General features: G+C 42.7%; 1 protein-coding gene across 5 annotated transcripts in view; it reads left to right on the plus strand.

The window, feature by feature from the left end:
- RBM19 (RNA binding motif protein 19) overlaps nt 1-24,883 on the plus strand; it is a 233,193-nt gene that overhangs the window by 19,177 nt on the left and 189,133 nt on the right. For all 5 annotated transcript variants that reach the window (XR_013623829.1, XM_078780149.1, XM_078780152.1 and 2 more), the window contains 8 exons: nt 6,056-6,161; nt 6,689-7,035; nt 7,165-7,233; nt 11,194-11,272; nt 11,442-11,513; nt 14,122-14,328; nt 14,771-14,901; nt 17,216-17,337. Coding sequence is in view for 4 of the 5 variants with exons in the window: in XM_078780149.1 (XP_078636275.1) it covers nt 6,056-6,161; nt 6,689-7,035; nt 7,165-7,233; nt 11,194-11,272; nt 11,442-11,513; nt 14,122-14,328; nt 14,771-14,901; nt 17,216-17,337 (1,133 nt within the window). In the remaining variant the exon portion in view is untranslated. The remainder of the gene's footprint in view (nt 1-6,055; nt 6,162-6,688; nt 7,036-7,164; nt 7,234-11,193; nt 11,273-11,441; nt 11,514-14,121; nt 14,329-14,770; nt 14,902-17,215; nt 17,338-24,883) is intronic.

A 24,883-nucleotide genomic window follows, 5' to 3' on the forward strand; every position in this document is an offset into this window, starting at 1 on the left:
CTCGTTGAAACCCTTAATGCCATGAACAAATTGAGGGCAAAGTTTCCCCCATACAGGAACGGATGCCTTCCCTCCAACACTCCTCAACATTACATAGAATATCCCTTATTGAAAAGGCATTCCAGAATTTCTTTACAATCATCTGATCATTATTAAAAGATTTCACCAGGTTTACAAATGTTCCTCAGAGAAAATAATAATAATAATAATTAAAACTGCGGGCAGTGATGATCCGGGGACCATGCCGCTCCATCCTGATTGGACGAGCGCGCGCCAGAGTCGTTGACAACGGCATAGTTATGACATACTATAATTGGTCAAGGTATCAAGTTCATCTGACCAGCGGTTTGGCCTGTCGGTTGATACAAAGTTCATGGCATCACAATATTAATTAAATTAAAAAAATGCAGAGTCAGCACTTTTTTAATTGGCGCGCCACAGACTAATTAAGCAAAAAATTAAAAATCGGAGAAAAGAGCGTTCTTTGCCTTGGGGTGTACTATATGTGTGCCGCAATAGGTCGAAAAATGAAGGAGATAGATTTTTAAGATTTTCACTAAATCCAATATGGCCGCCACATAACGTGACCTATGACGTCATACTTAGGATATGCATCGTCATATGGTATACCATACATGGTCAAAGTTTCAAATTCCTACGATGAAAGGTAACAAATTTTCATGGAATCAGAATAATAATAATAATTAAAATTGCGGGCAGTGATGATCCGGGGACCATGCCGCTCCATCCTGATTGGACGAGCGCGCGCCAGAGTCGTTGACAACGGCAGCCCGGATCCGATTGTTCAAAGTTTCAACTCAATCGATCGAAAAATGAAGGCAGGGATACATTTTAAAGGTTTTCAAAAAATCCAATATGGCCACCATGTCACGTGACCTGTGACCATATTTATGATATGCATCCAATCACGTGCCAAACCATAAGTGGTCAAAGTTTCAAATCAATTGATCGAAAAATGAAGGCAGGGATGCATTTTAAAAGTTTGCATGAAATTCAAAATGGCAGCCATGTCACGTGACCTATGACGTCATATTTATGATGTGTACAATCACGTGCCATACCATAAGTGGTCAAAGTTTCAACTCGATCGATCGAAAAATGAAGGCAGAGATGCATTTTATAGGTTTGCATTAAATCAAATATGGCCGACAGGTCACGTGACCTATGATGTCATAGTTATGATATGTATACAATCACGTGGCATACTATAAGTGGTCAAAGTTTCAACTCAATCGATCGAAAAATGAAGGCAGGGATGCATTTTAAAAGTTTTCAAGAAATCCAATATGGCCACCATATCACGTGACCTATGGCATCATATTTACGATATATATACAATCACGTGGCGTACTATAAGTGGTCAAAGTTTCAACTCAATCGATCGAAAAATGAAGGCAGGGATCCATTTTTAAGGTTTAAATAAAATCCAATATGGCCGCCAGGTCACATGACCTATGATGTCATATTTATGATATGTATACAATCACATGGCGTACTATAAGTGGTCAAAGTTTCAACTCAATCGATCGAAAAATGAAGGCAGGGATGCATTTTAAAGGTTTGCATGAAATCCAAAATGGCCACCATGTCACATGACCGATGACGTCATATTTATGATATATATATATATATATATATATATATATACAATCACGTGCCATACCATAAGTGGTCAAAGTTTCATCTCAATCGATCGAAAAATGAAGGTCGCCAACAAATTTTCATGGAATCAGAATAATCTATATAATAATACCATAAGGACTCGACTTTGTTATCCCTTTTACGCCGCACCCAGTGACCCGATGCCCACGGCACTAATGGATTTACGATCTACGAACCGCGCTCTTTGTTTATCACGTACAGCCAGACTCGAAAAATCTGAATTAGTCGACTTTGGGGCCCAAAAGCATCCGATTAACGGCCAATACGACGCCATATTTCGACGCCATCGTATTGGCGTCTGGTGGGCGAAGGCGATGCGAGCCGTCCGCTGATTGGACAGTCGAGTGGTGTCATTAAATAATGGGCCGTGCTTACTGATATTGATCTGAAACTTGCAAATGGGCATGTATTGCAAAGCAATTTTCTTTCTTATATTGTCCAAGTCTAAAATACACACACACACATAAATCAGCTGATCATCAAATCTGCATTCCCTACAACCAGTGATTACAGGTTTAAAAAATGATTTTTTAACGTATTGACTCAACGATGTAAATAGGAAAGCATTAATTTAATGATTTCCTTCTTATTCTGTAAAAGCGGCCTCGACGGTATAGTGTACGATTGCCCAAAGCAGGTTCTTATTTTGACAATCGTTCGTCGTACAATAAATACTTACGGAATATTAAATGAAACAAAATGTTTCTTTCTGGAATATTTAAAGCATTTTGTTTTTCATTCCACATGGTGTGTTTCTTCCCTCCCTCTGTGGACAACCAAGTGCCGGCTTCCGGTGGTAGTATAATCCTCTGTAGCAGTGTAGGGTTTTATGAGCCAATGATTATGGTGCGGCGCATGTCGAGTCACAGCAGGATTTTATGAAACGCCATTTGAAGTTGTGAAAAAGGTCAGAGTACCTGCTAACATGTCAAGCTACAGCAGGGCAGTGCAGGTCAGTTATAGTTAATCAACGGATCAATGAGAATGTCCTTTACTGTACGTACTGAACTTTACCACATCGGTTAGAAACGCTGCCGCAGGAGATCTCCGATGGTCTTTACTTTAGCTTCTGTTTTGGATTCGGTTCCCGCCTCCTGATACCTCGCAAGTGTGACGTCGCATCAGAGGACGTTAAGCCAGCTGTCTCATCTGATTGGACAGTCGAAGGCGAAAGCAAGCCGTCCACTAAGTGGACAATCCAGAGCATGCATTTGTGCCGGTGTCGGCGATCGTTGTTCATATACGCACTCTTCATTCTCATTTTTCTTCCTAACTCTTACTCGGACAAGCAAATCCCCTATGCCATCCATAATGGTACACTCTATCCATACACCACATCCTCCCTTCCGTGGATGTTCCACGGGTTTCGGCTAGTCTATATAATAATAGCGTAAGGACTCGACTTTGTTATCCCTTTTACGCCGCACCCAGTGACCCGAAGCCCACGGCACTAATGGATTTACGATCTACGAACCGCGCTCTTTGTTTATCACGTCCAGCCATACTCGAAAAATCTGAATTAGTCGCGTTGGGGCCCAAAAGCATCCGATTAACTGCCGATACGACGCCATCTTGCGATGCCATCGTATTGGCGTCTGCTGGGCGAAGGCGAAGCAGGCCGTCCGCTGAGTGGACAATCCAGAGCATGCATTTGTGCCGGTGTCGGCGATCGTTGTTCATATACGCACTCTTCATTCTCATTTTTCTTCCTAACTCTTACTCGGACAAGCAAATCCCCTATGCCATCCATAATGGTACACTCTATCCATACACCACATCCTCCCTTCCGTGGATGTTCCACGGGTTTCGGCTAGTAATAATAATAATCCGAGCGATTTCAAAAGGGTACCTATGGTCCCCTAATAATCCGAGCGATTTCAAAAGGGTACCTATGGTCCCCTAATAATAATAATAATAACTCCCTCATATCACCTGCACAATCACCTCTTTCATACCATCCTGAAACATCCATTTTTACTTCAATAGTGATGGTGTTCCTCTGTATTTTGCTCGCACTACCAACCTTGCTACTCCACGGACGCTTTCCAGTCATGATTACAAGGGTTACGCTTATTACACCGGCACAATTCATGCGCAAAAAATGGCAAACGCATCACTGCATGCACGACGCTAACATGGAGGGTTTCCGGAAACTGAGGGAGGGGAAGTCGAGGAAGAGGGAAGGCAATCTAGCTGGAATCCGGGTGTTATCGCGAACACGTTTTCATGTTGTTCAGTGCGAAAATGTAATCGCAGTGTTAAACACGCACTCAAGTCAAATCACGCACTCAATTCAAATCACGCACTCGTTATTCCAAAAAATGGTATAAATGACAGGAGCACACAACTCCAAAAATTCGCAAACAGAACACGCGTAAAACACAAACATACTGCACTGGAACTGGAATGTACACCATTAACAGTGTGGTGACATCACACACCAGGAAATGGTAGTATGTTTTTTTTTTGTTTTTTTTTCAATTTCATCACATGTTTTTCTTTTTTTAAGTAGCATTAAATTTGATACATATTCTTTGCTTAAACATATTGCAATGTGTATACTTTATAAAAAAAAATCTATCTTGGTCATCATGGCCCCTTCTAATTGTGGGCTTGAGGTGCCATTGATGCCATCGTCAACCCGGTCCTGGATACCAGGTTGGTATTTCCGCCAATCATTCCTCACTCCTGTTTGTCAGTCAATCCGAATTGATAGGAACGCATGCATGCATTGATAGGAACATGCCAAGGTTACCGTGCATGACTCAACGGGTAAAGACGTGTAACTGAGATCGCTTGTACTTACCTAGTTTTACATAATTATCAAAGCTCTAAACATTCCCCGATATGTAGAATATAGATCCACTGGCATATGTATGACAACACAAACAACAACATGCATTTTAAGGCCATGTTCCCTGCTAGAGCGGGGGTTAGCCTTGCGGTCCCCATGACAATCTTCTCCATTTTGACCTATTTTCTGCATCTCTCCTTGTTAACCCCCTTGCCCGCATTTCTTCTTCCACCATCTTTAGCCAAGTCTTTCTCGGTCTTCCCCGTCCTCTACTTCCTTCTACATTAACTTCCATCACTCTTCTCAACCAGTCACTTTCATCCTTCCTCAATACATGACCAAACCATCTCAACCTGTTCCTCTTCACAGCATCAATCACAGGCAATATTCCCATCATCTTTCGCAATTCATCATTTGTCTTCCTCTCTCAAAACGATAGTCCGCACATCCATCGAACCATTCGCATTTCCACCCTTTCCAGCCTTCGTTGCTGCTCTACGTTCATTACCCATGTCTCGCTCCCATAAATCATAACACTTCTCACACATGCAGCATACACCTTTCCCTTCAGCTTCAGCGACACTCTCCTCCTCATCAGCACGCCACTCAGTTCCCGAAACTTCTTCCATGCACATCTCACTCGAGCAACCGTTGCCGAGTCTGATCCACCTTCTGTATGACAATTAGAATATAATTGAAATTCAGCATTGATTGTTTTTAACACTGATTTTGTGTATCAACTTTTAATCTGTGTATTAACTGCACCCCCAACTTTTAACCTTTTTTGCAGATTAAAAAAAGCGCGTTTAACACATGGGAAAATGCAGAAACCATTTCTAAAGTCCATGTAATAAGTTTAATTGATAGATTAACTTTAACGTTTCCCATCATTGGGGACAGATACTTTTGTTTGTTCTTCATAATTGAGAGATAGCCTATGGCTAGAAATAATATATGCCGGTACCACGATTATTCAAAAAGTTACACATTCGGACAAAACTTGGTGGACACATTGGGTGTGTGACACGGACGAATTGATTCGATATTCGTGAAGATCCAGATCTGAATACGAGAATATATATTTATTTTTTAATGTGATTCTTCATTATTGAGAGAGAGATCGTTTCAAAAACGATATCTGGCACGGGCACGCTATTTCAAAACGTTGTGGACGGGTTATGACAAAATTGGTGGATGGGTTTAGGTATGTGTCAAGAACAAAGCAATTCAATTTTGGTAAGATCCAGATGCGGTTTCTGCCTGTCAGTGGCATACAAAACGTAAAATGTTCAGCCTGGCGGAGGTATGTGCTCTGCCAAGTGCCATTGTAGTTCTCAATGTTTCTCCCTTTTTGGGAGTTTTCTCAAAGTGAAAGTAGTAGTTTCTTTGATTGTTGCCGTTGATAAAGCGATCGTCATTTTGTACTGCTGATCTCATGTTAAACTGAGTTGAACTTGTCCTAAAGTGCAAACTTTAACTCTTGTTATTATGAAATGTAGTTCATATAAAACTAATGAAGGTGGAATGTAGTCAGGATGTACAGCACTTTCTACTGTGTTGTCTCTATCATGTTAACAGCTCTCAAAAGATGATACATTTCAAGAGTTCTTGGCTGTTCATAAGAGCCGCAGCTCGGGGAACATTTGGAGCAATGACAGCTTTACTGTGGCGAGACCTCAAAAAGGTGAGACCACAGCATTCAGGGTAATTTGTAATAAAAGTTTAAAAGTAACTTGAATTTTTAACTAAAAACAAATGAGAATTCTGGTAAAGGATGATATTCTGTGAAAGTTTTCTTTGGTACATTTTGCATAAGAATAGTTTGTCGAAGCAAGTTTATATCTGGAGATGGAAGGAGAATGTAGTCCAACACAAGTTGGAGTGACACAGAGTGATTTGGTGTGTTTGAGAAACGGTAGATGGATAGAATGAGATTAGAGATTTGAAATGCCTTGTTTTCTGTTAGCCTCAGAATTAAAACTTTGAAATCCTGATCTAACAACTTCCACATAACCTGGGGTGTTCATAGTGAGACCAAGACTAATTCAGTTAAACTGTTCATGGCTAGTTTTAATGAAACTTTGCTGTACCAGTTGATTGATGATTATACATACAAGTAACCAATGTACATACAAGTTGTTTTATTTTTGTTGTTGATAGGACATGACATTGCATTCTTGAGGAAGCTAAACTATATTGATCCCTTTTCAGACCCTGGGATGGCCGGTGCTAAGGATGGAGTCGATGAGGAATTGGAGACAAAGGAAGAGCTTTTAAAGGCCAAAGAAGCGGCATTAAATGAGCGATTGTCTGATATGGAATACCTGCACTCCAAGGTCGTGGAAATGGGAAAATCTGAAGTTTGTGTGAAAAGTTGTGGTGCTCATGGGCATGAAGAGAACCAACAGGCTGATGATTTGGGTGTTTCTGAAAGTGGTCAAAGTAGGCGTGACAATTTGGCTTCGAAGGATGCAACCAATAACAGCAACTGTGATAGTGGCAAAGAGGGAAAAGGTGATCGTGAAAATGTGAAGATGAGCAATAAGGCAAATACAAAGGTGGGAAATTGTTCTGGGAGTTGGGGGGGGGGGGGGGAGTGGGGAGCATTAAATATAAAGGGAATATTTCTGACCTGTTTATAACATGAGTACTTTCTATTCCCTTTCTGTTTTTTATTGTCCTTGCAGGAAATTGATGGTGTGCCAGAAGCTGTATTTACAGTGAAGTTATCTGGCCTCCCTTACAAAGCAACCAAGGCAAGTTGTGATAAATCATGGTTTGTTTCAAAAAAATCATTAAGTTAGTGAGGTTTGCAATTATGTTAGCAACAAAGTCCAACAATAAATCAATACGCGACTTTAAAAATGACAATCCGTGCCAGAATGCTCAGCACGCATGCGCATAAACCCCTTGCACTGGGGTTAAGTAGTGCAGCCAAACGTATAATATGTGCATGCCAGAAAAGTATTACCTAAAATGGCTCACAAAGCTTCTAAAATAAGCCAAAAATATTTGGAAATGTATTTGTGAGAAAAGCATGTGCTTTTGCACAACGAAAGAGTTCGATAACTTTTTGAACTGTCAGCTCAGATGTTGCACCATATCCGGCCGGCTCGGACATTATACCGAAGCACAGTAGTGTTCCAAATAGGCCCACAAACCTGCTTGGAGCTCCTGAACCGGTGGACCGGCATGACCACTTTAACAGTGGTGGCAGGATTCGGAAAAATAATGTGGCGCAGAAGAAAATGTTGGTCCCATCTGCAACATACAAAACTACACTTGGAGTATCTTCTCTAAAAAGTCACTTAGGCTACATACGAGACACCTACATGATCTGTTCAGCTGATTGTCGAGGCAGGGATCACTTTTCAGTACTCCAGACCATGGCAAAAGGGGGGAAAAGGGGTGGGTGGGACTACGCCTGTCAATCAGCGTAATGGGGGGTGGGGGCCGCTAGACCATTTGCTTCAGTGTCATCATGTTATGCGTGATAGTGTGACACAAAATGTCATCAGAAATATCATGCCTCGAGAAATCCCATGCATTTCAGTGTTGTATTTATGAAAATAAAATAATAGCGATTAGCAAGGTACCAGTGCTACACACGGGACACATGTGATCACAAACCCTCTCCAGTCATGGTGTCGAGGTAAAACCGAACCACATGATCAAGAACCATCTCGAGTCAGTTTCTCAGCAACAGATTCACTACATTGGTGCAACACGTAGACATCTGGCATAGTAATATATTTATATAAAAAAGTAAAGAAACGAGTAATAAAACGATTTTTAAAAAATGCAAAAGTATTTATGGATGTTACTCCAAAAAGTATGTAAACAAGGTAGGGATGATCACAAGAAATGATCATGTGAAACCATTCCTCGGTCTTTCTTTGAATAATGGTTGTCTGTGTGCATGCGTGCATGTGTGTTATAAGTTTGTCTTTTCTAGGGACAACCATTATTCAAAGAAAGATGTAGGGGTGGTTTCAAATGATAATTTGTTGTGATCATCCCTACCTGGTTTACATACTTTTTGGATTAACATCCCTACATACCTTTACATTAAAAAAATAAGGTTTCATTACGTGTAGTTAATTTACAAATGAAAGCACTTGAACATGTTTACAAACATTGCTCAGAGCGATTAGTCCGATGTCCTTACAGGGATTCCGACTGCTGCCTGGTGTTATTGATGGTACACTGTGCCGCCTTTACTTTTTCAAATATAGTTCGTGGTAACTGGTAGAAACAACGGGATAAATAGCATCCTGGGATTAAGGTATGAAATTGGGGCAGGTAGTGTCTTCATCAGAGCGTTACATAATATTTTATGGGGTATTTGTTGAGGCGTTACAAAGCATTACAGGGGTGTGGGTGAGTGCCATATTTGGGCAAAAAATGCCTTACATAATTTTTAATGGTCCCTTGAAAACAAAGTCGTGTCGGCAGATGGAAGTATGGAGATCACATATCTCCCGGTCATGTGGAGAGGAAAGCCGGCTTGCGGGTTATATACGTGCATGAAATTTTCCTAGAGCACTTTTTTCCCCGGGACCAGGATATACAAGGGGGTGGAATATTTCCATGAAAATTTGGTATATGCCTTCATACATTAAACCAGTGAAATATTTGGAGGTTTACAGTGGTGGTGGTTCACCACCACTGCAGCAGCAGTGGCTGCTTGGCTGCTTTATCTTCTGTGGGCGCAACTGTGCCGCTGATGCAATGCCCCCCCCCTCACCCCCCCCCCCATTACCAGTCAGCTGGTACTCATTTTGCTGACCACAAAAGCCTGAGTCTACCCACTTGGTGTTAATTTAACGGCATAAGAGAGGCTTGAACTCGGGACCCTAAGATCTCAAGCTAGCCACCTTAACTATTAAGCCAACACCAGGCTTGAGGTTTAGAGTAGTGACCAAATTTACGAGATGAAACCATGGCCTGCTTTCCATGTTTTGTGAAGTTCTGAGAGATTAATAGAAGAGGAAGGTATGCCTGTTAATAGTATGTAATTAAAGTACAGTGTGTGATGAGTATGAACTAAGATTTCACTCGTCCTCAGATCGAGTCATGAACAGATTTGGGCAATATTGAGCAGATGGAAGAAAATATATTGTTACGGAAACGGAGTACGGCTCTCCCCTCAGCAAGAGGTGGTTAGCCCCTTGTCTTGTTAAGCTGACCGTCTCTGCTCCTGGTACTTGTAACGCTCTCCCGCGGGATGGAACGGATCAGGGTTATGGGTCCAGGGTTTATCCCGAATACCTTTATCCATCCCTCCGCAGAACAGGGAGACAAGTACCGCTCGAACCCCGGTTTTAGGTGGACTAATTGCCGAGCGGTTTTAGCAACCCGGAGTTCGAACCGTTAACAAGGACTAAACCCAATTCTGAGCGTTGGCCAAATCGTGCCACAGGTGTTCAATGGGTAAAAGACAGGGACGATCGGACGAGCATGAAGAAGAAGACGAAGGTAGGAAGAACAGATATTTATTAATTATTTACACAAACCAAAATCAAGGAGAAGAGAAGAAATAAAAGTAATATACAGGGAAATGGAAGGAGCAGAAGGACACAGAGCAATTCCTAGCTTATCGACACAGGCTTACTTATTCCCAGGACAACACAAAGGACAGACGACAGGCAGACTCACACGACTGGGGAATGAAGGCAGGAACGAATGGCTGGAAGGAGAGGAAGGTTCAGCTGGACGCAGGGCTGGAGCTTGATCCCGCACGGGACGTCGGGGCTGGAAGTGTGCGGCCGCCGACTCCACCGCAATCTGGTTCATGCACCGTGGCGTTTGCTCGCAGCAGCGCGTCAAAGCTGTGCGTGCGCAGGGGCTGTTTGAACAGCGTCGTCTTCCCCTTGTACCTCTGTGGGTTGCGCGTCTCTCTCTCGGCACTCAGAACCTCCTGCCGAACTCCTCAACTCCTCACAGAACTCAACTCTTCAAAACCCCTCAAACCTTCAACTCTCTCAACCCTCTCGGTGGGGGCTCTGTGCAACGGGTTATATAGCGCCACACCCTGGGACGTTCGCGAAACTGCTCGATGGTTCTCTCTCCGCCCTCTCAAGCCAAACCCCTCATTCTTGGTTGGTCGGTCGGGGCTGGCTCACTCCTCCTGATGACGATGGGCGGGCAACGCCCTTCTTCTTTGAGTTGTAGCACATGTGCAATGGAGGGTAAATGCAGTTGGTAACGAAAAGGTAATGCAGTTGGTAAAGAAGGTTCTGGGGCCATTGAAAGGGGATCTATCTTATTTGATTTGGTGCAGCGCAAGGTCAACTAGTGGAAAACAGAGCCTTATACTGATACACAAAGTAAAGAAATAACTATAGAGAGGTTCTATGATTGGCTACGTGCTTGTACATGGACTAGCTAAGGTGCACTCATTTCAATTAACAGCCAATTAAGGGGGAAATGTACACGGGGGGTTATTAGGGATTTTAATACTAAATTTGATAAAGTGAAGGTTCTAAAAACCGCAACAATATTTTACAGTGGGTGTTTTACGTTTTACAAATATATTTAAATATATTTTACATTTTCTGACAACTTTTAGAAATACACAGAAAATTGGAAAGATTTGGGTTAAGTCACCACAACAAGTGAGGGAGTGAATGAAGACATGTTTTTAATAACAATGTACAGTATTTCTGGCTTGCTTCAGCCCTAGAATAATACATTGTCCTCCTTTGTCTTCTCAGAAACAAATCCATGAGTTTTTGCATCCTGAGAAACCAACCGCAATTAGGATGATGCGAAATACCCATGGAAAGTTCACAGGTCAAACTTACATTCCCCTTCTTTCCACCCCCTTGCTCCCAACCACTTTCGAAAACCCCTCCCTTTCACTGACACTCAGCACTACCCTAACCACCCCTTAATCAATTCCCATTTACATTTGCTTTGATTCACAATCCCATAAACTCCTTTGCGCCTTTCATTTTCGTAGGTGTGCTTTTTGCTGACTTTGAGTCGGAGAAAAGTCTCCAGGGAGCATTGAGACGAGACAAGGACTACATAGGTGAGCTGACCATGTCCTCACTCTCTTGGTCACATATGCACAATATTTTATTTCGGGTTCCTCAATCTCTCATTGTATAATTGTTTTTTTTGGGCAGTTATATGTATGGTGGCGTAATTTTTGTTGTCATTAATACTCCCGCCAGGGAGTAATGCATTCGATCGTGTCCGTGTGTGTGCATGTGTGAGTTCGTGTGTTTGTGAACAAGATATCTGGAAAAGTTCTGAACAGATTTGGATGAAAGTTGGTGGGATGATTGCCCTTGGGATAAGGAAGAATTGATTAGTTTTTGGTGAAGCTCAGGATATTATTCCGGATCCAGGAATTTTTTGAAGGATTGTTTACCATTGGAAGATAGGGCTCATTTTTTTTAAACATTATCTTCTATATATTCTATATTTAACATTGTGATATGAAAATAGTTTTCATATTTGTTGTAAATGTAGTTTAAACTCGCGGTTATGCTTTAGAGCGGTGTATTTTTTAGCAGCGTCGTCTTCAATGTTCATTTTTTTTTCATAATAAAGACATATTCTGTCATTTTAAAACCAGCAAAGTGTGTATTAGGTTTCCCCGTTTCATAAAATATATCGTTTGATACGTATAATGCTTTGAAATTTTTTTTTTTTTTTTTTTTTACCTCAGAAGAGATATCAACATTTACCTCAGCGAATGTCAATTGCGGTGTCAGTATTTTTTTTTTTTTTTTTTTTTTTTTTTTTTTTTTTTTTTTTTTTTTTTGTATACAATATCGAGGCTCGTGAAAGAGCGAACATTTGAAGAACTTATAAAGACTTAGGTGACATAAGTGTGACCAGCATGTGCACGGGATTCTTCCCAGAAGAACGAGTGGTCGGCTGGTCGCATTAGCTTGTACGACTTAAAATGACCGAGTTTTGTTTTCACGTTTGAGCCAGTTTTACATGTTGTATCCCTAAGGAATGAAACGAACGTTTTTCCTGGCTTACAATTTTATTTGAAGTCACACATGCCTCAAAATACACTCACCTATATAGAATTGAACGCTGAATCCGAAAATGTAAGTGAATTTGCTTTGTTTTTTAAAACATGATCTTCTATATATATGTATATATATTGTTGCAGACGCGGTTTAAAGATGTTATTTTACCGAGCGGTTGGTATTACCGCGTCCGAACAGTTACTCCCCGATTAGAACCCGATTCCACCCGACGTTGACCAGATCGCACCGCAGATATTCAATCGGGAAACCTCTAAAGCGACCGAAAGAGAAGGAAAAGAGAAGAAGACAGAGTACGGAGGAAGAACAGATTTATTATACACACACAAGCAAAAAGAAAGAGCGACCAAAATTATTTACAAGCAATGGATGGAAAAAGCAGTCACACAGTGCATCGTTAGCTTATTCTATTCAATTTACTTAATCCCAAGACAACGAGTAGGACAGACGACGTTCACACTTACACAGGGGATATTGCAGGCAGGTAGGGCTTGAGGTGGATTGCTGGAGAGGGAGGCAAGGTCGGAGGCAGCAGCTCTCAATTCCTCGCGGTTTTGGCGGGAAAACCCTCCGTCGCGTATCCGCTGCTGTAGACGTCACGCGCTGGCTCGGCACACCTGCTCCTCTCCTTCTGGTGGAGCCGTCTCCCTCCTTTCAGCGCGTCTCTCCAAAGCTGGTTCCCTTTCCGAGTACCTCTCCCCTTTGGCTTGGAGCGTTTCGCATCTCACCGCTCCTCTTGGTGTCGCCTCTTCGCTCATCTCCCAGGTCATCTGGTGAAGCAGTCCCTTACAGTCGCTTTTATAACTCGGGGCGGAATCAAGCCGCCGGCTGCGAGGGCACGCCCACCGGGTCGCTCACCGCGGTGCTGATTGGCCATGCGACCCTCTGGCTCACTCCTCCCCTCTATGACGAGGTGGAGACACGCCTTTCTTCTCCGAGATTAGCACATGGGCAATGGCGGCTTGCGGGATTGAACACAACTCGCACCCTTTTGAAAGGAACTTTGGAGAGCGGAGATGATTTGGGGAAATTGGAAGGGCCTACGCTTATTTTGTTTGATACAATGCAAAGTCAATCTAGTGGGAAACATATTTAGCCTACATAGAATAAGGAAATACACTATTTAAAAAGATATATCGTGGCCTGCGTGTAAGTTTCATGGAATTAACTAGGAGGACGGCTGCGACCATTATTTACATTACCAGGGTGTTACCATACTTTTGTAACGTTCACATTGTAACGTTTTCACATTCGTTACACTTCCTCCAAAATTGTTACACTTCTCAAAAAAACCGTTACACTTCTCAAAACCGTTACAATATATATATATACGTATATATATATATATATTATATAGAAGATAATGTAAAAAAAAAAAACAAGGCAAATTCACTTACATTTTCGGATTCAGCGTTCAATTTTATATAGGTGAGTGTATTTTGAGGCATGTGTGACTTCAAATAAAATTGTAAGCCAGATATATATATCTGTGCAGTGTCTGTCTGTCTTGTGTTATCACTGAACTACTCCCTCAAACTTTTGTAAAATCGTACTATTCCAACTTGACCCACGGCGGGAGTATGCGTTCTAATGAGTGGCGTTCTAGTTTTGAATTATTTTTCTCCACAGAGCGACGATATGTCAGAGTCTCACGCGTGGAAACTCAGTTCAATCCTGGTTCAAAGGAGCAGGAGCAGGCCAAAACTGGCTGGCAGCGTCACAACCTTGCAGAGGACGAGCAGGAAGAGGATGTTGCTGATTCCGGGAGGATTTTTGTGCGAAACCTGTCTTACAGCATGACTGAAACCGATCTGGACGAACTCTTTTGCACGATCGGTGGGCCGATCTTGAACTGTGTTTGCATCTTTCAAGTACAGTAGAAATGCGCAGCACTATTACGATCTTATCTACCTTATTATCGGCTGCTTCGAAAGATCACAACTGCTTTTTGCCACTACATTGCCTACCTAAAAAAAGCTATTTCTTACATCCTTCAATATTTCAGAAAAAAGAGTAGGCAAGTTATTGCCAAGCCCATAGGCCAAATTCCAAATTCCTCCCTAAATTGGTTGGAGTCCAACATATGAGGCCTGTCGAGTCAGTTTATGAAAGACTGGTCAACACTTCCCCCATGGTTGACCTCACCATATGTTGGGATCCATTTTGGCTATTAAATAAATAGTTGTTGTAGGAGTGGTTCAAAGTTCTGAAATAATCACTTTGGCCTGACAGATGCCACCTGTCCCACTGACCCTGTTTCTTTCTTTCCCTATTATAGGCCCACTGGCTGAAGTCAAGTATCCTGTAGATCCCTTCACCAAAAAACCAAAGGGGTTTGCCTTTGTGACTTTCGTCTTTCCTGAGCACGCTGTAAAGGCTTGTTCTAAACTTGATGGCTCTATCTTCCAGGTGATTGGAGACTACCATTTGATCACGTGATGGGTCCTTCTTAAACTTGGCGTTGTTATAGCCATAGCTTTAAACTTGTCAACTTAACATAATGTGAATAATTTTCTGATTAGTAAAAATATTACAAGTCCAAGTGCCATTTTCATTTATCTATTCTATCTTGTGAAAAAAAAATATAGGAAATTGATTTGGTGGGCGTTTAACCTTTATCCTGAGTGACGGTTTTGATATAACATAATATGGTGTGAATTTAAAATGCAATATGGTGGCATCATCCTGAAACATTCCATCCCCATCCAGACATGGTAACTGCATTCAGATGTTTCAAGATTGTATATTTTGTGTACACTGTCGAGGCTCATGGTGGATGGAGCTAGATTTCATTAATCAATGGATTTAATTTTCCTCACACGGCGTTTCCTGTTTGTCGTTAAAGGCGGCAAAAAGGGTTGGCGTCAGGAAGGGCATCCGGCCGTAAAACATTGCTTCAAAAAGGGGACCAAAAAAACAACAACAACCACGGTTCCCGAAAAAGGCCAACCCCCGCTTGCGGGGGAAAATGGCCTCTAAAGGTGGTTATTTATAATGGATTTAATTTTCCTCACACCGGTGACTCACTTTTAAAGGTCATAATGTGTCACCCAGTTGTGGATGTATTGTTTAAGTGGAATGAAACGTGATTTGAGCCACTGAATCATGATGTTTGTTGTGCATTGCAACACGTGTCATATGTCTGCATGCTCAACTTGGTCATGTCCGTGGCCTGATTATGGCCGCTGAACTTGTACGTTTTTGGCAAGGTTTTCTGGAAACCATTTCCATTCCAGAAATGTGTGGGATACTTCCTTGATAGACACGTTGGCTATTTCGGCGACTGCATATTTGAAGAATGTACTCGCTTCAAACAACAACAACAACAACAACATGCATTTTAAGGCCATTTTCCATGCTAGAGCGGGGGTTAGCTTTGCGGTCCCCATGACAATCTTCTCCATTTTGCCCTATTTTCTGCATCTCCCCTTGTTAACCCCCTTGCCCGCATTTTTTCTTCCACCATCTTTAGCCAAGTCTTTCTCGGTCTTCCCCATCCTCTACTTCCTTCTACATTCATTTCCATCACTCTTCTCAACCAGTCACTTTCATCCTTCCTCAACACATGACCAAACCATCTCAACCTGTTCCTCTTCACAGCATCCATCACAGGCTCTATTCCCATCATCTTTCGCAATTCATCATTTGTCTTCCTCTCTCTCAACAATACTCCACACATCCACCGAACCATTCGCATTTCCACCCTTTCCAGCCTTCGTTGCTGCTCTACGTTCATTACCCATGTCTCGCTCACATAAATCGTAACACTTCTCACACATGCAGCATACACTTTTCCCTTCAGCTTCAACGACACTCCCCTCCTCATCAGCACACCACTCAGTTCCCGAAACTTCTTCCATGCACATCTCACTCTAGCAACCGTTGCCGAGTCTGATCCACCTTCTCCATTCAGCATGTCTCCGAGGTAGCAAAATGTTTTCACACCTTCCAGATTCACGCCATCTCCAAGATCCAACTCAACATTTCCTCCATCTGCAGCTCCCTTTGTGCACACCTTACATTTGAATGTAGCTGCCACACTGGTTAATGACCCTCCCAGACCACTGCATTTTTGATGAACCCACTCAGCGCACATTGTACATTGAATGGAGTTCACTCCGACACCCTTCCTACACACAGCACATGGCCACTTCCCAGTTCTTTCCACCTCACCGCATGCTTTACCACTTGCCATCACCTTCGTCTTTCCGATATTCACCTTCAGACCTTTTGTCTCCATACATTCCTTCCACTGTACTCGCTTCAAACATCCTTCGTAAAGTCCCTTCGATTATTCTCCTGTTCAATTGTCTTTGAATAGCTGTCTACAATGCCCAGCTCATATAGGTGTATTGGATCACATGTCACATGTCACATGACCATTTGAAATTGAATTGTTAATGAGCAGGTCCCCCCCCCCCCCCCCCCACCCCCCCATGAGATTCTCCAATTTCTTGACCAGACATTGTATTTCTAACACCTTGTTGGAGGAAACGATAACTTTTGAAAGCCATCTGTAGGCTTTTGTGATATTTTATTTGTACTGTACATATTTATTTATTTTTTATTTTGTATTTTCTGACCATTATTATTTTGCTATTTGATCCAACAATGAACTTCCATCAGAAAATTCATATATTGTGAGCCTATAAATATGAAATCTACTTATGGACTTTCATTTAAAACGCATTCTTTGCCTGGGTTGCCATTTTTTTGCATTCAGGGTCGATTGCTCCACATCCTTCCATCAACCATAAAGGTGGAACGCTCAGAGGAGCATGAGCATGCTGCTAGCAGCTCCTACAAGAAGCAGAAAGAAGTGAGAGATAAAGCGAACAGTTCCAGGTAAGACACCTGTGATTGCTGCTTGTGCCTTCCCAGGATATCACTTCCACATGCTGAGACAAGTGAATTGGTGAATTAAAAAAAAATGGCTGTATTGCAGTTTTAGAGCCTTTAAATAATTTGCTAGATCGTGCTTTTGGGTTGTAACTTTGAATGCTTGTGGTAAAGTCTTGATAGCACAGGGCTTACCTGTTCGAGCCCTGCTGCACATGTAAGTTGGATCGCAGTTGCTCCTTCCACTTCATCAAAGCCTGTGTTGCTGTTTGTGGTTTCATCCAATCCTCCGTGATAAAACGTGCCTTGTCATGTTGTATTGTTGAACTTGTGTTCATTTATCTCGGACCTCGCCATCAAATAGCTGGCGTGCAAATCATGTCTCTGCTCCGATGCTGTATTCCTCGTTTCACTTATTTTCTCCCAAGTAGTGTCTTTCATTCTATTCAACTTTATCCTATTCCCCCTCTTCACAAAGATAAAAACAAACCAAAAACTCTTTTTTTCACTCCAAAACACAAATGTCATTCTGCCTGTAATTCGTTCTGCCTGTATTTCCTGCTCTTCATTCTCCATTTCTTCCTTTTTTCAATATCTTCCAACTGAATCGTCATTGAATGAAACACTTCTTCCTTCTTCCTTTACAAGCTTTTAACATGCTTCACTTTCCTTATTTCTCCATCATGAGCACTTCACGTATTCTTCTTCTTCATCACGATCTATTCTAGTCAAACATTAGGAATGTGTGTTTCAATCCTGACAGTTTTCATACTCTCACTATCTCTCTCTCTGAAAGGACCATCGAACACACCCTCCTATCTACTCTCTTAACAATCCTCTTGAAGTGGTTCAGTCACTCAACCTGTTAGGTCTCAATGTCAGCCATGACCTCTCTTGGGCAAACCACATTTCAGTTAGTCATAAAGCCAGTCACCTACTGGGCATCCTCTGTCATGCAAAGTCAGTCTTTCCTTGGCATACCTGAACTTTTATCCAATGATAAAACCTTGATCTTCATGGAGTACTTCTCTCTCTGGGTTGATGCCCCTGCCTCACAGCTTGCTCAGCTTGATGCCATAGAATCCAAGGCCTTCAAGATCATTGGAATTTCCTGCGATAAAGCTGAGTCCCATCACTTTCCCGTCGCAGACAGGTTTGTGGTCTCTCTATCTTCTACCTCCTCTTTTCTGGTCTTGCAACCTGTGCCCTTTCCGTCGTTCGTTGTTCCCCTTACCCCCACTTCCCCCATCCCACACCCCCCAGGTTTCTGCAGACTCACACGATCCACCAGCAACCCCATTTCTGGTGAAACTCTGAAAATCCAAAAACTCTGCTCTCCTCTTTTCACAGCTCACCCCCACTCACTTCCTTTTTTTTCTGCCTGTGGAACCAACTTCCACACTCTTCAATCTTTTTCTTCCTTCCAGTTTTTCAACCATCTGAAATAGCTGTTCGCCACCATCTGAAATCACCTCCCATCCATCTTATTCCCTCTTAACCCACTCCCCTCAAGATTCCTGCGAGTTTGCTGCTGTATCTGTCTCGTCCACACCCTGCATCCTCCCTTAACCCTCATTCTTACCTGCATTCCTTGTTTGTCCATCTGTCTATTTTCTCCCTTGGCCCTGCTGTTGTCCCCCCTCTCCTTCTCTTTTTGCTGTTCCTTTTGTTCTGTTGTGTCTTGATCCATTCTGTGTTCTAGTTTGTCCACAATCCTCAACTTAGTATCGACAAAAAGGTATGGTGGCTGGAAACTTGTGTATGAGGGGGTAGCAACCGCTCCCCTTACAAAAGGTTTGTGGAATACAGCAAGCCTGTATATGCCGACCCGACTGTGACGAGACCAGACGAGAGCACAAAACAACCTTCTGGAGTAGCATTCATGGAACACCCACCCCCAGGGGCTTCCTGAGTGCTACAATTTCAATTTTCTTTTTTTTTTCAGTGGTTAACTGGAATATGGGTTGATTAGCCACAGTGGCTAAATAATTTGAAATTGTATCTCACGAAGCCCCCTGCTGGTGTTCCTTGAAGTGGTATCTGTTTCTCTGTTCATTGGAGCTCCCTTTATTTATCTTGCTTTTACGATTGGCGTACCTCCTTTGAAGGTGCTTTAATCTGTTTACGAAACATGTTTCAATGACATCCTGCTTGGTAAATACAAGGCTACAAGCAGTTTATTTTTGAAGGCGAACATGCCTCATTTTGTTGTCCCCCGTCGCACAGCGTAGCGAAAGGGGGACTATGGCTTTCCCGTCCGTCCGTCCGTGCGTGCGTGCGTAAGCGAAGGACCGCATTCAAATTTGGTGTGTGGGTGCAACCCACGTCAAAATGCAAGATGGCCGCCGCCATGTATGTCTGATGCCATGTATGTCTGAACCTTGTGAGATGAATATCTTGAAAAATAAGCAAAGTACCAACTTCTAATCTGGTGTGTGGGTGTATCTCGGCATAAGGAAGAACGCTATTGAAAATTGGGTCGCCACGTCAAAATCCAAGATGGCCGCCGCCATGTATGTCTGAACCTTGTGAGATGAATATCTTGAAAAATAAGTGAAGTACCAACGTCTAATTTGGTGAGTGGGTGTATCTCGGCATAAGGAAGAACGCTATTGAAAATTGGGTCGCCACGTCAAAATACAAGATGGCCACCACCATATATATGTCTGAACCTTGTGAGCGAAATATCGCGAAAAATAAGCGAAGTACCAACTTCTAATCTGGCGTGTGGGTGTATCTAGGCACAAGGAAGGACGCTGTTTAAAATTGGGTCGCCACGTCAAAATCCAAGATGGCCGCCGCCATGTATGTCTGAACCTTGTGAGATGAATATCTTGAAAAATAAGCGAAGTACCAACTTCTAATTTGGTGTGTAGGTGTATCTCGGCATAAGGAAGAACGCTATTGAAAATTGGGTCGCCACGTCAAAATCCAAGATGGCCGCCACCATATATATGTCTGAACCTTGTGAGCGAAATATCTTGAAAAATAAGCGAAGTACCAACTTCTAATCTGGTGTGTGGGTGTATCTAGGCACAAACAAGAAGGCTGTTTAAAATTGGGTCGCCATGTCAAAATCCAAGATGGCCGCCGTCATGTATGTCCAAACCTTGTGAGATGAATATCTTGAAAAATAAGTGAAGTACCAACTTCTAATTTGGTGTGTGGGTGTATCTCGGCATAAGGAAGAACGCTATTGTAAATTGGGTCGCCACGTCAAAATCCAAGATGGCCGCCGCCATGTATGTCTGAACCTTGTGAGCGGAATATCTTGAAAAATAAGCGAAGTACCAACTTCTAATCTGGTGTGTGGGTGTATCTAGGCATAAGGAAGAACGCCATTGAAAATTGGGTCGCCAGGTTAAAATCCAAGATGGCTGCCTCCATGTATGGCTGAACCTTGTGAGCGAAATATCATATCATAGCATGTTTTCTGCCTCTTCCACTTTGTCAACTCACATCACTTCACCGACGGGGGACCTAGGCGTAACGCTTGTTTCTCTTAATTTAGTGAACATGTCTATGCATATTGAGTTTTGCTCCATTTTGTAGCACTTTACATGTTTGGCAGACTGGCTCGAGGGTTAAATTCAGCTTGGAAATTGAGGAAATCTCCAAACAAAGTCGAGGTTATCGAAACCCCTTAAATTAATAAAATAGTGAACCATTAAAGATTTCTTAAAATCCCTCAGTTTAATACGTAGTCAATCAGAAAAAAGGTATTTACTCGAACCTTCGTTCTAGTTCTCCACACAGAAAAATATTACATTAAAGAGAAACATACATGAAAGTTAATGTGTGAGCTCTCATTGAAATGTCAATTCCTTCTTCCAATTGGGATAAGCTGGTCAACTGAAGCTTCAATTTAAACTTGTTAACAGCATTGATGTTATTTGAGATAGCACAGTTGCTTTCAGCTAATCCACAACATGCTCTTGGATGCGGTACAGGGCCCTGCTTATTATTTCCACTTAAGCTAACTTGTGGCATCTTGTGGGATCATGACCCATATTAGCTTTGGGCTTCGAGGGGTCTGTCTAACCCATGCTCAAACTGCATTCTAATTTCAGTCTTCATTCTCTGATTAGCCTGTCTTGCAGTGCAACTCTCAGTGGCCTGTTCTCTGCTGCCACTTGCTTCTCTGTTCTAGATCCCGACTGCTCATGGAGATAGTACTGTACTTTTATGTCAGCAGAGGAAGAGAGGTGGGGTTCTCCAAAACTATCACGGCATGTCTTCACACCTATCCGGGTGTGTCTGCCTTTGTATACATATCCAGCAGAGGGCGGGCGTGACCATGAATATGCACCTGACTTTCTGATCTCGGAGCAATCATTTCTGTTCTGAATAAGTGGCCAGGACCAAGTGTGGGTTGAGGGAAGGGGAGTGAAAGGGGTATGGTGTGGGTGGTGTTCTCTCAATGCAAATTGATCATTCCTACCACAGGTTGAAACAATGCATTGGCAGTGGTTGCTTCCAGTTAGGATCTGGTCTGAGCTGGTCTGTCAACAATGCCTCTCACCTTCAGTAATGAAAATTCAACTTCTTCTCATTAGATGCCAGAAACGTTTCCCACATGAAACTTTCCACCATTTCTACATGACGGTCTCCCAATCTGGACATTTCAATCTTCTCAGTTGACAAAATTTTAGTATTTTTAGGTTTAAATAAAGACCATATTTTCCACTTTCCTTCTTCACTTTCTGTGGCCGTAATATTGGTAGTAACAACAGCATACCTTAGATTGATGATTTGTCTTCCAACAATCCTGATTCCAGCATCTATGGCATTCAAGTTTGATTTTCTCATGATGTATTCACTGTTCAAATAGATCAAGTAAGGGGAGAGAATGTACCCCTGTCTAACCCTTTTCCAATTCCAAACAATTATGTCTCTCAATACTCTATTCTTCCTGTTGCTATTTGTTTATTTTACAGACTTCTTATCAGACATATCAGGTGTTTGACATCCCTATTCCTCTCAGCATAATCCACATCAATTAAAAAAAAAAAATTGTTGCCTCTCCCACTCCCAAAATCCCACACCGCAAGGCTATGCATGGAGCTGTTGTGACAGTATTTTCCTGGAAAGCCGATCTCCAGATTTGCAGATGTGAATTGGCCTCCCATATCTCCTGATCTCTGCCTTCCTGATCATTTCCTGTGGGGATATTTAAAAGACAGTGAGGACAGAAACTGAAATAAAACATTACAAGTGAAATTCAGGCCAATCTGATAGATGTCTTTGTGAAGGTGTTGAGGAGCATACATACCAGAACAGAGGAATGTGTTACCTGCCAAGGAGGCTATTTTACTGACGTCATTTTCAAAACCTCGTGCATTCTGAAGAAATTTCGATGTTTGTACTTCACAAATGCTAGTTCACAGTTGAATAAATAAATTGTGATATTAAAAGATAATAAGATTTCAAACGTGTTCACTGTTCAATCTCTTTGCTGCACCTTGTATTATCACGTGCTCATAATATCCACTGAACACAGAAATTCAGCAGGAACCAGTTTGTAAATTTTTTTACAGTAAATAATAATATATTGCTATGGATCCGGGTTTCGAGGTTTACCATGAGGGGACTTCTTGGACTCCTCCCAAAATCCCTTTCCTGAGGCCACACTGGTTGCAGATAGGTCCACGATCCGGTGGGTTGCTAGTCAACCACGAATGTCTATTGATATTGCTGAACCTGGCAGGATTCTCGCTACTACATGCGTTGCCTTTCCGGCGGCTGGGAAATATCAAGGGGGGCTTGCACCCTTGATCGGTACTTCCCTTATCTTATCTAATATTGGGCAGCCGAGCAAACTGTACAAGTATGTCCCAGATAATGTTATGGAGCCAATTGGTTGAGGAAGAACGTCCCTGCTGTCACTATTGCACCTTAACTGAGTCAATAGGAAAAGAGACAAACTGGGCAGGTTGCAAACAACTGTTTACCAAAGTTTTTGCAAGAAGTGTTTACAAGCACAGAAGATACACAACACATTTACAAAATAATTATCCATTTAGCAAAAGGCACAATAAAATAAACCTCAGTCGATAATCACTTGGTATGAGTTGGAGCCAAACTAAAAATAGTCTAGTCACATCTTTGGGGGAAGGAAAATGTCACTTTTCCGCCTGGACTCGTCACCCTCACATTCACAGCGTTCTTGTGAGGAGGTTTTTTTCCTTGCTTCATGATTAGGTGAATGCCACCATCTCAGATTGTCCGCAATGCAAAACCATAATTTTTTTTTCTACCCTCGTTAACCCCTCCCCCACCCCTAACCGAATCCATCCTCTTTCCAAATTTCCAATTTTCCCTCTTGAAAGTTCCTTCTGTATCCATCTTGTTTTCCCCATGCATCCTCTCCTTCCCCATTCCATTGTTTGTCCGCCTCCCTCTGTCTTGGCCTTCGGCTCTGCTGTTGGTGTTTCCTCCTCTCTCTCTCTGCTGTTCCTTTTGTCCTGTTGCGTCCTGATCAGTTCAGTGTACTAGTACCAGCTCGATTATGTATACAATCAAATGTATACAGATATGATTGTGATCACTGATTTGATGTATTTACCTGAATGAAGGGTGGCATATTAATTCATTTTTTAGGTGCCTTACTGTGCACCCATTTTTTTTGGCATTTTTTTTTTGGGGTGCCCCAAATATTGTTTTTCTATGATTTTGTTATGAATTTGGGTAGTGATATGTAGAGCAGAATAGAGCTGAATAGGTAACATGCTTCGTGTGTCGCGGTAAGGAAAACTACGTTGTAATAAGTTCATGTATAGGCGTTTGTCGGGTAAGATGTATACTTGTGAATCTACCAGGAGATTCGTGTGTTAAGTAGTGTAGGGATTAATGAGTAGAGCCCTTGTATGTCTCACCTGGCTAGCCAAACCTCTGTCCATCTTGGCACTGCACACCATAGCGACACTTAGTTAGGATCCCTTAGTACAACACTAATAACGCCCTTCCCCCCCGACATGACCTCAGAAGAAATTAGGGCAGGACACCGCCGATAATGGCTGCCACCATTTACACCTCCGAGAGGCCTATCCACCTCGCAGAGCACGTGCTATGACCACCGAGTATGGGACGGGAGTGAGTGACGCAGTTGGCATGCACAGAGGCGAGTCGGTGGAGGCTCCGATTGGTTGGGAGTGCGCCAATGCTGACGTCACCGGCCGGGGATATTACGAGAGCCGAGCGCCATTTTGAGGCAGTCCAGAGCAGTTGGATTCGTGGTTGAGAGTTGGAAGTTGAGAGACAAAGTGCGCACGAGTTGCAGTTGAGATCGGAGATCCTACGCGGAGTTGAGTGACGAGCGCCATAACCAGAGTGCAGGCAGTTCAGATCGGAGATCCTGAGACGAGTTCAGAGCCCGAGTGGAGCTTGCTGTTCTGCTTTGGGGCCTCGTGTGCGAATGGAGTGGGCGTTGGCTCGGGCCTTCGCGTTGCTGTGGTGCTCGGAGGCGGTCGGAGAGGGCCGCGTGGGACGCTGAACGGGGCGGAGTTGGACGGCGGCCAGAGCCAATGACAGACAGATAAGCCGAGCTCCACGT

Source organism: Myxine glutinosa, chromosome 6 (genome assembly GCF_964187855.1).
Source record: "Myxine glutinosa chromosome 6, kmMyxGlut1.1, whole genome shotgun sequence".
NCBI classification, from domain to species: Eukaryota; Metazoa; Chordata; class Myxini; order Myxiniformes; family Myxinidae; genus Myxine; species Myxine glutinosa.